Source organism: Sus scrofa, chromosome 16 (assembly GCF_000003025.6).
Source record: "Sus scrofa isolate TJ Tabasco breed Duroc chromosome 16, Sscrofa11.1, whole genome shotgun sequence".
In the NCBI taxonomy this organism is placed as follows: domain Eukaryota; kingdom Metazoa; phylum Chordata; class Mammalia; order Artiodactyla; family Suidae; genus Sus; species Sus scrofa.
Genome location: NC_010458.4, coordinates 44,087,749 through 44,101,794, shown reverse-complemented (window position 1 = coordinate 44,101,794; position 14,046 = coordinate 44,087,749). Strand labels below are relative to the sequence as shown.

General features: G+C 33.7%; 1 protein-coding gene and 1 long non-coding RNA gene across 6 annotated transcripts in view; one reads left to right on the top strand and one right to left on the bottom strand.

The window, feature by feature from the left end:
- PPWD1 (peptidylprolyl isomerase domain and WD repeat containing 1) overlaps positions 1–14,046 on the bottom strand; it is a 32,448-nt gene that overhangs the window by 11,270 nt on the left and 7,132 nt on the right. For 2 of the 5 annotated variants that reach the window (XM_021076546.1, XM_021076547.1), the window contains exons 5-10: positions 11,329–11,776; positions 9,699–9,889; positions 8,678–8,867; positions 5,751–5,932; positions 4,133–4,214; positions 2,384–2,566 (exon numbers count right to left, since the gene is read on the bottom strand). In XM_021076546.1, coding sequence (XP_020932205.1) covers positions 2,384–2,566; positions 4,133–4,214; positions 5,751–5,932; positions 8,678–8,867; positions 9,699–9,889; positions 11,329–11,776 — 1,276 coding nt within the window. Of the gene's footprint in view, positions 1–576; positions 1,286–2,383; positions 2,567–4,132; positions 4,215–5,750; positions 5,933–8,677; positions 8,868–9,698; positions 9,890–11,328; positions 11,777–14,046 lie in introns of those variants that run through there. The other 3 variants (XM_013984813.2, NM_001244421.1, XM_005672480.3) reach the window with 3 other exon arrangements.
- On the top strand, positions 3,143–8,221 carry LOC110257246. Its single transcript, XR_002339608.1, has 2 exons — positions 3,143–5,952; positions 6,589–8,221. It is a non-coding gene; the product is annotated as an uncharacterized LOC110257246 (long non-coding RNA).

Sequence of the window (14,046 nt, the reverse complement as noted above, 5' to 3'; positions counted from 1 at the left end):
TCTGAACATCTAAAATTAGGGAGAAGAGGTAAATTTCATATTGAAAAGTAATTTTGTGTTCAAATTTTAGTTCTACTTTTTAAAAGGAGGATGCAATATTAATTTAAAGGTAGCACAATTTGGCACATTCTTCCATCACATGGTTTGTGGTACACAGTAGGAAAAGGAAGTAATTTCACTGATCAGTAGAAGGAAACGTGTAAGCTTAGATATAAAACCTAAGAATGTGAATTCTCTAAAACAGGTCTGTTGAATATGTTCCTCTTATAAGTTTTTAAGTCTGTCTGGAAAGTAGAAGCAGTGGCTCTGAATAGTTATTAAGTAATTTATGAGGGTAAGTGAAGAAGAAATGAAATATAAGAGTTGGACTTAAGATTGTTTTATTGCTCCAATTTCTACTAATCTCTTCATTGTTAGATACTAACATTTTTACTCAGTAAATGCTTTCTTGATAGTATATTTAGTAAGGTAAGAATTTTTAATTTTCTTACCTTACTAAAATATACTCTAACCTGAAGACAAAATATTTAGCTACATTAGAAAAATGATGTGCAAATAGTAAATGAACCAATACATACAACCAAGAACTCATATTTATTCTGATTCTTATATTTGAAAGAGTATATAATAATTATTAAGGAATTTAGCACTTGACTGACTTACTGAATTTATAATTACTACTACTTCTTAATAGTGATCAAAAGACAAAACTATCAGGCATGAAACACAAACTTTGTAAAAGGAAATGGTATATCGCTATCAGATCTTAATGCTTTTTCTTAGCGGATTAAAACATTTGAGGGCAGGTTATATGGCATATTTTTTAAAAGCTAAGGAACAAACGCATAGCATTCTCATTGTTTAATATGGTTTTAAGTCTCATGAGAAATTATGTATAAGCAGTGCTATTTGCCTGAGTTTTCGTTCAGTTTATCACCATCACCTCGTAGAATGAAAAATACTACCAGAAAACCCAAAGGCAGAGTTTTAAATAATATAGCCTTTAATGAAAAATATAAAAATACTGAATCCTTGAAACATGATTTATGTGTTAAGCAAATCTTAAGAGCTTCTTTATGTAAAATAATCCTGTGTTTAATATATGTGTATTTTTTACACATACAATGAGAAAAATCTCATTTTACTTGACAGTAATATTTATGATGCTGACATCTTCATATGGCTTATCTGTTTTGGGATTGACTTTCACATTGGAAATTCTTTGCACAACTTCCATTCCTTTGGTCACTCGTCCAAATACTGTGTGCTTATTATCAAGCCAAGGCTGTGATGGAGGACAAACAGAAAATCTTGGTAAACCTAGATTTCTTATATCACACCCTCTGGGTTAGCAAATTAAAGAGAATTTAAGCTTAGGCTTCATTTTAAAAATATAATTTAAAAGAAACACTTTCATGTAATAGCTTTAAAGAGTTATTTCCATATTTATATTAAAAAATACAAAAGCATAGTCTAGGAGTTCCCATTGTGGTGCAGAGGAAATGAATCCAACTAGTATCCATGAAGATGCAGGTTTGATCTCTGGCCTTGCTCAGTGGATCAGGGATTCGGCATTGCTGTGAGCTCAAACTCTGGCTCTGCTACTTCCTTGACCCTTGGCAAGTTAATCATGTTTCACTGTTTCCTCATCTGTTTTTAAAAACTGGGTATAGTGTTACTAGAAATATTGTGAATATTACCTGAGATCATGTGCTTAGCAGATAGCAATAATAAATATCTTTCCTTTATTGCCTGGTGCCTACTTCCAAAAAATAAAATGTATAGTTTTTATAATTTTGTGGAACTGCATAGCAATAGAGCTAGATATTCTTATACTGTATTTCATCAAAACTAAACTGTCAGTGATTAAGAGTTGCATTCTGATTTCAGAGACAGAAAAATGTGGAAAAAAAGTCTTAAAGTTGTGAATTATTTTATTTTTGGCTGTATCCATGGCATATGGAAATCTTGGTCAGGTATGGAACCCAAGCCACAGCACTGACCCAGGCCACAGCAGTGACAACACTGGTTTCTAACTGCCAGGACACCAGGGAACTCCAATTGAGACTTCTCACACTCTAATCCTCCCATTCTAAAGTTGAGGAAACAAGCCCAGAGGTAAAGTAATTTGTTTTGGATTACAGTAGTGGCAAAGTTGACTTGAACTCAAATAGTCGTGAATTATAAAAGTATTATTTTACTAAGTAAAATCTGATTTGTTAAGTAATTTTACATTTTCTTCTCTAAGTTGTTTTCTTTTTTATATCTTGGCATATATAAATAATGCAAGAGAAGAATAAAGTTCTCTCTTTCACTGAATTTATTACTCTCTTAGATCATAAGCTGTGAATTTTCAGCTAAGAGACAATGCTGTTCTACTTACCGTTGGTACTACTGTTATAAAAAACTGGGATCCATTAGTATTTGATCCAGCATTGGCCATGCTGAGTGTATATGGTCTGTCATGTCGTAATGTTGAGTGAAATTCATCTTCAAATTCTCCTCCCCATATGCTTTCTCCTCCCATACCAGTACCTGTTGGATCTCCTGTCTGAATCATGAAGCCCTTAAAAGAAACATAGACAAGATCGTATTACACACAATATATATATATATATATATATGTTTTGAGGTCTTATGTTTGTCAAGAGTGCTTTGTACTCAGTAAAAAATTTATTAATATCATTCTATAAAGTGATTTTATTAAGTCCTTAGTAATACTTTAATTGGATGATGTATTTCTACTGCTTAACTGCTGCCTTATTTTAATGACTAAAACAAAAATGTAAAGGTTTTCCATTTATAGGTATGTAGTATCTTGCTCAGTAATTAATTAAAGCAAATTAATAGTGTAGATCAGCTTCATCTTGTATAATATGTTAGGTCTTACATAATTGCCCCATTTTTCTCCCCTTTCTTTCCCTTAACACTCTAGATTTCCTGGTGAGTCACTTTAATTCCTTAAGAACCCTGAAACCTGATTTATCCTTCTGACATTTCTCCTCACATTTATTTTTTTGTCTTTTTCTTTTTATGGCTGCACCCACAGCATATGGAAATTCTCAGGCTAGGGGTCTAATCGGAGCTGCAGCTGCCAGTCTACACCACAGCCACACAATGCCAGATCCGAGCCACATGTGCAACCTACACCACAGCTCACAGCAATGTCAGATACTTAACCCACTGAGCAGGGCCAGGGATCAAACCTGCCTCCTCATGGATACTATTTGGTTCCATTACTGCTGAGCCACAATGGGAACTCATCTCCTGCAATTTCTGACCTGCCCCGTAATCAATAACTACATCAGTGCCCCATTCATTTTATGGAATGCTGCTCAACAAAACCCTGGGCTGAGTTCATTCTGCTCTTGAGGTTTAATGGTAGTTTTCACAGATAAAGTGGAAACATGGCTCTTCTATTATTTAATCTTACCTTTTAGAGCTAGACTTTATCTAGGAACAGGTTACCTTGGCTATTGATTTTATCTCAGCAAGATCCTTTACTCATTATCTGTCCCTTTGTTTTAGCTGCTGACAAAATATTCCTACAGTGTTTCCATGCTACTATTTTTTTTTTTTTTTAAAAACAAGTGGCCGCACCTGCGGCATATGGAAGTTCCCAGGCTAGAGGTCGAGCCACAGCCACTGTAGAAGCAACGCCGAATAGTTATGTTGTGAGCCACACGGGAAGTTCTCCATGCTACTATTCTTATCCTTGATTCTAGATCTGATATTCATGACCATCCATTCTTCTTGTGGCTTTCACAGTCCATTTTTCTTATCCTTTTTTCTTAGGGCTGCACCCATGGCATATGGAAGTTCCCAGGCTAGGGGTCAAATTAGAGCTGCAGCTGCCAGCCTACACCACAGCAACGTGGGATCCGAGATGAGTCTGCAACCTATACCACAGCTCACAAAAATGCTGGATCCCCGACCCACTCAGTGAGGCCAGGAGTTGAACCTGCATCCTCATGGATAATAGTCAAATTCTTTTCCACTGTGCCACAACAGGAATTCCTTCCTATTCTTTTTTAATAAACTGCTAAGTGTGAGAGTAAGATTCTTAGGTTTTAGATTTCTTGTGATGTAAAACATACTATTCCTTAAATTATATAAAATTTGCAAAGCTTACCTTAATTATGCGGTGAAATGTATGTCCATTATAATAACCATTTCTACTGTGAACACAGAAGTTTTCCACTGTCTTAGGGCACCTAGTAAGACATAAAAATATAAAATCTATTCAGAGCATCTTAGGACAGTTTTCTTTGTAGTTCGGCTTCCTCATGGTGTTTTCATTATCTTCTAAATATTTCAGGCCAGTCTTTTTCATAGTTTTTTCTGATCTCAGGACAAATAAAAGTTGACAGGGCATATAAGCAGTAGCATATTCTTAGTTTAGTATACTATCTTAAGATCATGACTGCTTGTTATATTTAAGTTTGAAAGTATTTAGATTCCAAAGTCATTTAGCAGTTTAAAAAAATACAATCATAGCAACTTAAGATATAGTTCACTGCATATAGTGGGTTAAGTTCCTGGGAAAGGTAATTTTTTTTTTAGGGTCACTTGTGTGGCATATGGAAGTTCCCAAGCTAGGGGTCAAATCAGAGCTGCTGCCACCATGCTACACCACAGCCACAGCAATGCAGGATCCAAGCTGCATGTGCGACCCACACTACAGCTCACAGCAACAGCTGGATCCTTGACCCAGTGAAGGAGGCCAGGGATCGAACCTGCATGCTCATGGATACTAGTTGGGTTTGTTACCGCTGAGCCACAACAGGAACTGTGGTTTTTTTTATAAAAACAATGTATATAGTATGGTGACATATTCCTGACGAAGGACTCATTCACTGAAATGATAGCTTCTAAATTTAATAACCCTTAAATGACAATCACTCACACACACTTTCTAAATATGAACTAATCTCATGAGATAGTTAAATATGGTACGTTATCATGTAACAGCTCCTAAAGCTGGCAGAGAGAATCTTGCACCAAGCACTTCAGGGAATAGGCTTTATGGATGCATGGCTTCTGAATATTTAATGAGATGGTCGAGGAGTCCAGTTTTTTGTTCAGTATAAGGTATGGTAAAACACTGAACATAAAACATTTTCATCCAAAATAACTATTTTAAAGTCAAGGTGGTATAAAAGCTGTTACCTTTTATATCAGGAATAGCCAGCAATACAGTATTGAATTTGGCATTGTATGTTTATTTTGCAACCTTTTAAACTATCCAGAACAATTTTTTTCCTTTTTGCAATGGAAGCTCTTATGTTTTCTGTTGAAATTTTTTTCTAAAATATATAACTTGTGAGACTAAAGAGGTAGTAGATGTCTAGCAAATGTTAGGAAGGAAAAATAATTATCCTCTTTAAAGATTTGCTTTGAGAGGAAAGCCAGTTATAACAAGTGAGCCCCCAAACCTATAGTTGGGATGTGTAGTTAATGGTAGTGGTAATATATATTTATATATCACTTTATAGTTTAATTTCAGCGCTTGCATTTTGTCCCCACAAACCTGTAAAGTATGTGTACTGGAGATGTGTATATATGTGTAAAAATCTCCCATTTTCTAGCCTGACAGTTACTGGAAAGCTCAGGATAGATGCTCTTACAAAATTCTTCAACATTCAATACTTCAAAATTCTTAAGTCAAAATGACAAGAATTTTAAGTGGCATAATTTTTAAAAATATACACACAGTGGTGTTTATTTACAATAACAAAAACAGTACATACTCAACAGGAAAGAGTTTGATGTGAATGTCTCCCATGCTTGTGTGGATAATAGCACTATCTGACACTCGTTTAGGTCCCTCAGCTTGAGTAGCTGCCATGACTTCTTCTTTAGAAGGCCTCTCATTAAAAACATCTCGGTCAGAATCTGCACTTTTTGTATCTTCAGGTTCTCGTTTAGTAAACTCAAGGAGGAAAATAAAAAGTGAGTAAATGAATTAAATTTTTCATTTGGTTAAAATTTATGAACAAGAAAATTTCACTTCTAATGAAGTATTTGAGGAAACTAGGAATTCATATCAGAATAAATCCTTATTTCAGGAATCACCTCCTGTCATAGCATATATAAGGCAGTTAAATCATTTCTATACTTGTCTAATATGAAAATTCACATAATGAAGATGTATGATTTCAAGTGGAATTTAATTTCTCTTTGGGTGGAAATTTTGAGGGGTACACATTTAACAAGGTGGAGTTTATTTGAAGTAGCTCTCTGCTTCAACCTCCTGGTATGTGTTACCCAACCTGCCACCTGTTGCTTACTTTTCACCATTTAGATTGCCTGGGTTTGAATTCCATCTCTGTCACTTACTAGTTATGTGACTTTGGGGAAGTAAATTCATTACTATCATTTCCTTATTCATAAATGGGGATAATAATTACCTCAAAATGGTACCTGTTATGAAGGGATGTAAAATTCCTAGAGAACAGTGTCTAACATGGAAGGCACTATATAGATATTAGTAACTGATTACTATAAGCAGGACATGGTGCTGGTAGGATAAGGATTCAAAGATGAATCAGTAATGGACTATGACTTTTTTTTTTTTTTTTTTGGCAGAGCTCTATCTAAACCCTGAAGCTTGGGAGAAAGAATGGAAATTTTGAATCAAGTTTTAGACATTTCAGGATCCTCAGGGTTAATGGAGAATTAAGAAAAATCTTTTAGCTGTTAAAACTTTGGACTTCTAAAGCCCTGTTTCTTTTGACTCTCAGTGAGCAGAAATGTCTTCCTCCAAGAAAGCTCTAACGAATGTCAATTGAGTTCCAGAAGGTAAAGCTAATGCCCAGGCCCTGCCTAATGTTATTCCTTTATCCACTTGGATGGATTCCAAATAAAGGAACAGCTAAGCTAGGATGTTATGGCCTTATATATTCTCCAGTGATCAAAGGAATGGCATGTCTGTTATACAATTTAATTATATGAATTTTTAAAGTTGCGTTGATTTAGTTCACATATGGAACTATTAAAGTTAAATTATGTTAAATTTTATTTCATGATACTGGATTTGAAAAAAGGGATACAAAATTTGTATATATGTGTACCATTTTATTTTTTTATGTGTACTATTTTAGTTTTGCTTAAGAATATATATATCTACATCTAATAAAACAAAAATAATTCATGAAAATGCTGGAAGAATATATACACACTGAATAGCTTAATTTTTTGTTTTTCTATTTCTTCCAAAGTTTCCAAGGAACATGTATGGTTTAATCAACAACAACAAAAAAATAAACTCTGGGGAAAGAAAACAAACAAAAACCCAAATTTTTTAATAAAGTGAATGGAAAATTAGTATATGTGTTTTTAGTTTACATCAAGAATTGTATTTATGATTTATTTTTACCTTCAAAAGAGTTAAATTACAGGTAAAAACAAGATTTATTAATTAAATATTTGTTAATATGTTATTTTCCTTTAACGTATATTAATAAATCTTTAGCAATGACTTTGAGAGCTATAAGCAAAATTCTCATCTTAAAAGAATGTATCCATTTTAGGTTAAAAGTTTGGTTGGGGTAGATAAACTGCTATTTCCTACACTTATCAAATGCTGGTAACCTTCACAGCATCACAGCTGCTTATAATATATCACATGAATGAATAAGTATACTATAGTGGGTCAGGCATTTTATAGTAATGAAGAAAATATTGTGCCCTATATTTATGGATTTTATATTATCTTGAGGAGAGGACAGTATCAGAAAAAAAAAGTTAGCAAATTATTTTAAAAAAGGGTGACACATAACACCAGCAGGCAAACCCAATCCAGACCTGATGTCAAGAGAAGGCTTCCAAGCTGAGACCTGAAGTCTGAGCAGGAACTGGGGAGAGGTGTATGTATGGCTGGCAGAAGGAACAACGTGAGTAAAAAGAACACTCAACTCTTCCAAATGGGATCAAATTCAGTATGGTCAGTATGGTAAATAAACTAAAACTGAGCATGGCTTAATGTAGATAGCTGGGGAGTCATTAAAGAATTTTAGGAAGAGAATCTCATTTGGGTCTTAGAAAGTCTATGAGGGGTGAAGGATAGAATACAAGTGCAGAAGTCTCTACACTTCAGACTTTCCTGCTTGGCTGAACAATTAGAACAGTGCTACTCCTAGACAGCTTAGTAGTTTCATTTTGAGCCCAGTGTTAGTCAACATGCAAAGTACTTCTAGTTCTCCAGAAAAGGAAAAAAAAATTATTCAGGAATGTACAATTCCAAAGCAGCACTACAATGGAATCAAAAAGTAAAGAAATATATTTAGAGAAGGAAGTGTGCAAGTTATGTTCAAATGTAAAAGGTGAAAAATTTTAACACAGAAGAATTTTTTAAACTCTACACCACAAACTATTTTGGGTGTGATTATTACCTCGGCCACTTACTTCTTATTCTTTTAGACAACACAAATAGCTATAAAGGTCAGGTTGAAAATGTTCAAAATAGGATGGAAAACAGTACAGAAATACTTAAAATCAAGCCCTAGTTAAAAATTCTAAAATATTAATGTTGTAAGATGGTATGCGGGTTGTTTACAAAGTCTATTATTTCCAACATTCTCTTCATTTGAAAGTACAAGCTAGAAAAAAATAAAACTCCAACCAAACTGGAAGAAACTCTAAGATCTAAGTACTATTTCCTAGTACTTCCACATACCATATAAAATCTATTCTTTTTGAAAGATGTACAGACTACTGTTGGGTCAGCTTGAATATTCTGAAGAACAGGGTTTTCAGAAGCTTTCATTTCTATAGTAGTTGCAGCACGATGTTTTTTGGCTATTCCCTGGAACAAAGCCAGTTGCATTACTCTAATATTTTCTTGCTTGCCTAAGATCCGCACACACCTGGAAAATACACCATTCTTTTATATAATAAAATTATAAGGATTAACACCAATTACAGCAACATTACAGGTAAAAGCTAGGAATCAACTATTCTTTATCTTTGTACAAAATAACTAGGGAAAGATTTCTTAAAAGTGCTTCAAAAGTTATTTTAAATTGGTAGGTGTCTATAATTTTCAGGTTAAAAAAGTACAATTATTCAGTCATACATTTTTATCCCTATTATTTTAATCTTTCTGCAAGCCTTCAGATTTTGTATTGCTAAGAACTACAATATAAGTTTGTTTATATGTGAGAATGCACAGCATAAAATTTTTCCTCCTTTAGATATACTTTAAGTTCTTTTCATTTACATTCAGTGATAGTATCTGATTATAGCAATTTTGTTCTAAGACCAAATGGACTGTTTGCACAAAAGGCTTATTGTGGTTTCATGCATTTTAACCTCTGATTTTATGTCTAGCAGGATGTTCTGCTGAATTCTGTGGTTAAAATACTTGGCAACATTTAATATGAACCAGACTAATTTAAATCAATAAGCAAAAGACAGACTGAAACTTGTTAAAAAAAAAACAAACAACAACAACAAAACTTGAAACTATGCATATCTTCCTGCCATTTCTTTTACAAACATGAGTGGAAACTTTTTACATAAGATTATAAACAACCAAAAGACCGCAGAAAAATCCAGTCAAAACATTTGGTTAAGTTTAGACATTTGGGACCATTCCACTTGTCCTGGAACAAACAAAACTTCCATTGTTTCCCAGAAGGAGGAAATGGTCCTTTAAAAATACACTTTCAAAAAGCATACATTATATTAAAGCTTACCGGTTTGTTTCAACATTTATAACTTTAATGCCCAGCATTGTTCCATATAGCACAAAGTGTCCAGTTTCATCAAAAACTATATTAATTAATCTTACTGCATCCACCTTCTCCAATTCACGTTCTACAGCCATTCGTCGGCCAAATTCCATGTCTGGTAGTTGTTGCCTCATCTGCTGCAGTTCAGTAAACATCTAGGAAATAAACCATTTAACAGAAGAGCTTACATGATAAAGGCAAAGAGAGTTTAAAAAGAAGTAGAGTATATATTAGGAGTCACTGACAGTTTGTATACTTATCTTCTTAAGAAGGATTCTAAACACCATACGCCAAAAATCAAAAGCTATTAGTAAGTTCAGTCATAAAAAAAAAGTTTACACTAACTTTTTTAAGTTAAAAAAATAAAACAGTTAATAGAACTACTGTTTCTCTACAGAAATAATATATCTAGTGCATTTTATAAGTTACAGACAAGTACTTTCCCATAGAAATATGATGCACACCACATAATTCTAATTTTTTTAGTAGCTATATTAAACAAACTAAAAATAAACAGATGAAATTAATCTGAATGTTTTATTCAACCTAATAGGTCCAAAATATTATCAAGACATTAAGAAATATAAAAATATTAAAATATTAAGCAATATCTTTTTTGTCTTTTTAGGACCACACCTGTGGCATATGGAGGTTCCCAGGCTAGGGGTCAAATCTGAGCTATAGCTGCTGGCCTACACCACAGCCACAATAACGCCAGATCCAAGCCGCATCTGTGACCTACACCACAGCTCATGGCAAGGCTAGATCATTAACCCACTGCGTAAGGCCAGGGATGGAACCTGTATCCTCATGAATGCTCTGCTGAGCCATGATGGGAACTACCCTTAAAACATTAAGCAATGTTAATAATTGAGATAAATTATATATTTTTTCTTAAATTAAGTCTTTGAAGTCCAATATTTATCTCATACTTTCAGTCCAGCTCAATTTAGACCAGCCGCATACCAAGTCTTGCTCAGTAGCCATATGTGGCTACTGGCTATCAAACTGGACAATGCAGCTATGGCCTGTGAGGTCCTTATAAAATGATCATGCACCTCTCATATAACAAGCACTCAATTTTTGTTGAATGAATGAACTCTTTCATGATTTCACTACTGTATAACAATTTCATATTTTAGAGAATGTTTCAAGTTATTTGGAGCACAATGACAGATTATCATGTAAATGTGATTTAGGACAGATGAATATTTTTATGAGTGCAATTTAGTTTGGACATTTGGTTTAATTTTTTTAGATATTTATTTAATACAAAACTTTCAAGATAGCTTAATGCAGGGGTGACTACCAAGATTGTAGAATTGACACTGTCATATATATAATAAACATTATTGCTACAAGAGTTCAACCAACAGATGTTCAGAGGATTCAAAATAACACTAGAAGTTAGAGAACCAAATGATGGAAACAGGTGTTGAGACTCAAGTTTCCCCCAAAACTAGTTACCTTTATGTGGGTAAAAATAACCTTCAATCTAAATGTCTATACCCAGGAAAAATATCTTTTAAGAAATAGCACAAAACAAAGACATTTTCATAAAAGTAAAATTCAATTAAATTTATATTGTACTTACACTTAGTGATTCATCAAAGACCCTCATGAGTTTTCCAGTTAAAAATCTGAAAATTCTAACTTTTCTATCAGAACCAATAGTAGCAATTTTCTTCCCATCAGGTGAAAAACATATGCTGGTTGGATAAGCCTTGCACTTGGCAAATTCATATAAATCTGTGTCAGTTTTATATTCCCAGTTCACATTTTTGGGGAATTTATATTCATGAGGAGGACCGGTCCAGTATTCAATCATTCCAGATTTGTCAGAAGACACAACTGCTTTGTAAATTGGGTTTAGCCGTATCTGAGTGAGAGGTGATGTATGGAGTTTATCAAAAATATGTAGCGGCTGATTATCTCCTCGACCATCATAAATGAAAATTTTTCCTGTACTCTTCTCAGAAGCAGCAACTGAAGATATGGCATCTCCTGGGCAATAGATCCACTCACACTGTCCAGGAAAATAGCTAAAATAGTAAAGAATTGAGGGGAAAAAAGAGGTCATATAAGAAGTAAGTATCCCTCCCTACTCTTCATTACCAAAAAATGTCCTGGCCAGTGACTTAACTAGTTGTAGATTCCTTGCTAGAAAGTGGCAGAGAGAAAAAGAATGTGGAAGATAAAGAATAGCTACTTATTTTTCTCTTTCTGACCTCATCGATGTAATGATAACTTATGAGGATCTATCAAACCAGAAGAAGACAATTGCATACAGTAGATCATTTACAAGGAAACCTGAACAGACCTAGGCCTTAAAAGCATTCTGGGGCATTGTTTTTTGGATCTCAGTCTGTGTCTCAGACTATGTATAACTTACTTTTAAATAGGTTAGCATGTAACAGTACACCTTATAAATCCATTCTTGAAATATTTCAGATCAAACTATTTTAGTCATGAGTATGTTCAAAAGAACATTCTGATATTACACTCATATTAGTAGTTTAATCTTAAAAATATGAGCTCTGAACATGCTACCTGGGAAAGTGTAAAAGAAATGGAAAGATTTAATCAACATACAAAACATATACTCAAAGTTGCATATATACAATTTTAATATAATGCTAATTTTTAAAGAAAAATTGAAATGTAATAGATAATACTAAATAGTAAAGATGAAAGCCATACAAAATGGGATAAAGTATAGAATAAATTTCCTATTTGTCTCAGCATATTTTCCATTCCACTTCTCCAGAGGGAGTTGCTTAGTCTGTTTCTTAAGATCCATGATATAATAATCTGTGTGAATGTAATTATGTTTAAATGTATGTATTTTACTCTGTAAAAAATATAAAAATAAAATTTCAAAAAAAATATTAAAACAGAAAAAAAAATAAACATATACTCAATTGTGTATTGCCTCCTCCAAAGGAGTCAGTCTGAGAAATCACAGTTATTCCAATGACTGAGTTAATTTAACCCTCAAAACCTTTTTCTATCAAAGCTTAAAAAAATAAAGGCATACCTTGGAGATATTGCAGGTTTGGTACCAGACCACTGCAATAAAGTGAAAGTGGCAATAAAGCAAGTCATGCAGATTTTTGGTTTCCCAGTGCATATAAAAGTTATGTTTATACTACCTGTAGTCCATTAAGTGTGCAATAGCACCATGTCTAACAAAACAATGTACATACCTTAATTAAAAAATAATTTATTGCTAAAAATGCTAATTGTCATCTGAGCCTTTAGCACATCATAATTTTTTTGTAATAATAACATTAAAGATCATTGATCACCACAACAAAAATAATAATGAAAAACCCGAAATATTCTGAGAACAAAACGTGAAATGATGACATAAAGTAAGCAAAGGCTGTTGAAAAGTATCTGTATAGACTTGCTCCATGCAGGATATTCACAAACTTCTATTTGTAAAACACACACTATATGCAAAGCACAATAAAACAAGGTATGCCTGTTCTCTTCCAATATCCTCAAAGGGGGCAAATGGTCAACATTTATGAAAAGATTTGATATTTTAAAATAGCTAAAGTCTGGGGGAAAAAAGCTGCGGAATAAGACAGATGATCAATAGGTATTTAAATATTGGTAGTCAACAACTAAGTTCTGACCACAAATAATGAGATTGATTTCCCTTAGGAAGTTCTATTACATAGTGAATTGTGTAGTTCGAACACCCCTCTCCCCTGTCTCTGCAATTCACATAGTGAAGTCCTAATTCCCAATGTGAATGTATGTGGATAAAGGGTCTTTAAGGGGTAATTAGGGTAAATGAGGTCTTAAGTGTGGGGGTCTAATCACATAGGCCTATGGCCTTCTAAGAAATGGAAGAGGAAAATATTATCCTCTCCATGCCCTGTCTGCAATGAGGACAAAGCGTGAAACCAGGAAAAGAGTCCTCACCAGAGACCACACCCTGCCGGAACCTTAATCTTGGACTTTCCAGCTTTCAGAACTATGAGAAAATAAATTTCTGTTGCTTAAGCTACCCAGTCTATGGTCTTTTGTTTAGTCTCATTATTGTAAACTCTAAATGCACAGTTTGTGTATCAATACACTTCAAAGTTTAAAATAACCAACAGTTCCAAAAATGTGCATAAGCCTTATAAGAATACAATATCATACTAGTGAAATAAGCACAGCAAAGAAGTTACTCCTATGTGACAGTAAATTAGACACGATGGATCTTCATTAATTTATTAAGTAATGTTAAATAGATATAATGAATCCTTGTTATGATGCTCTTTGGACATTTCTGCTGTAATTAATGACAAAAACC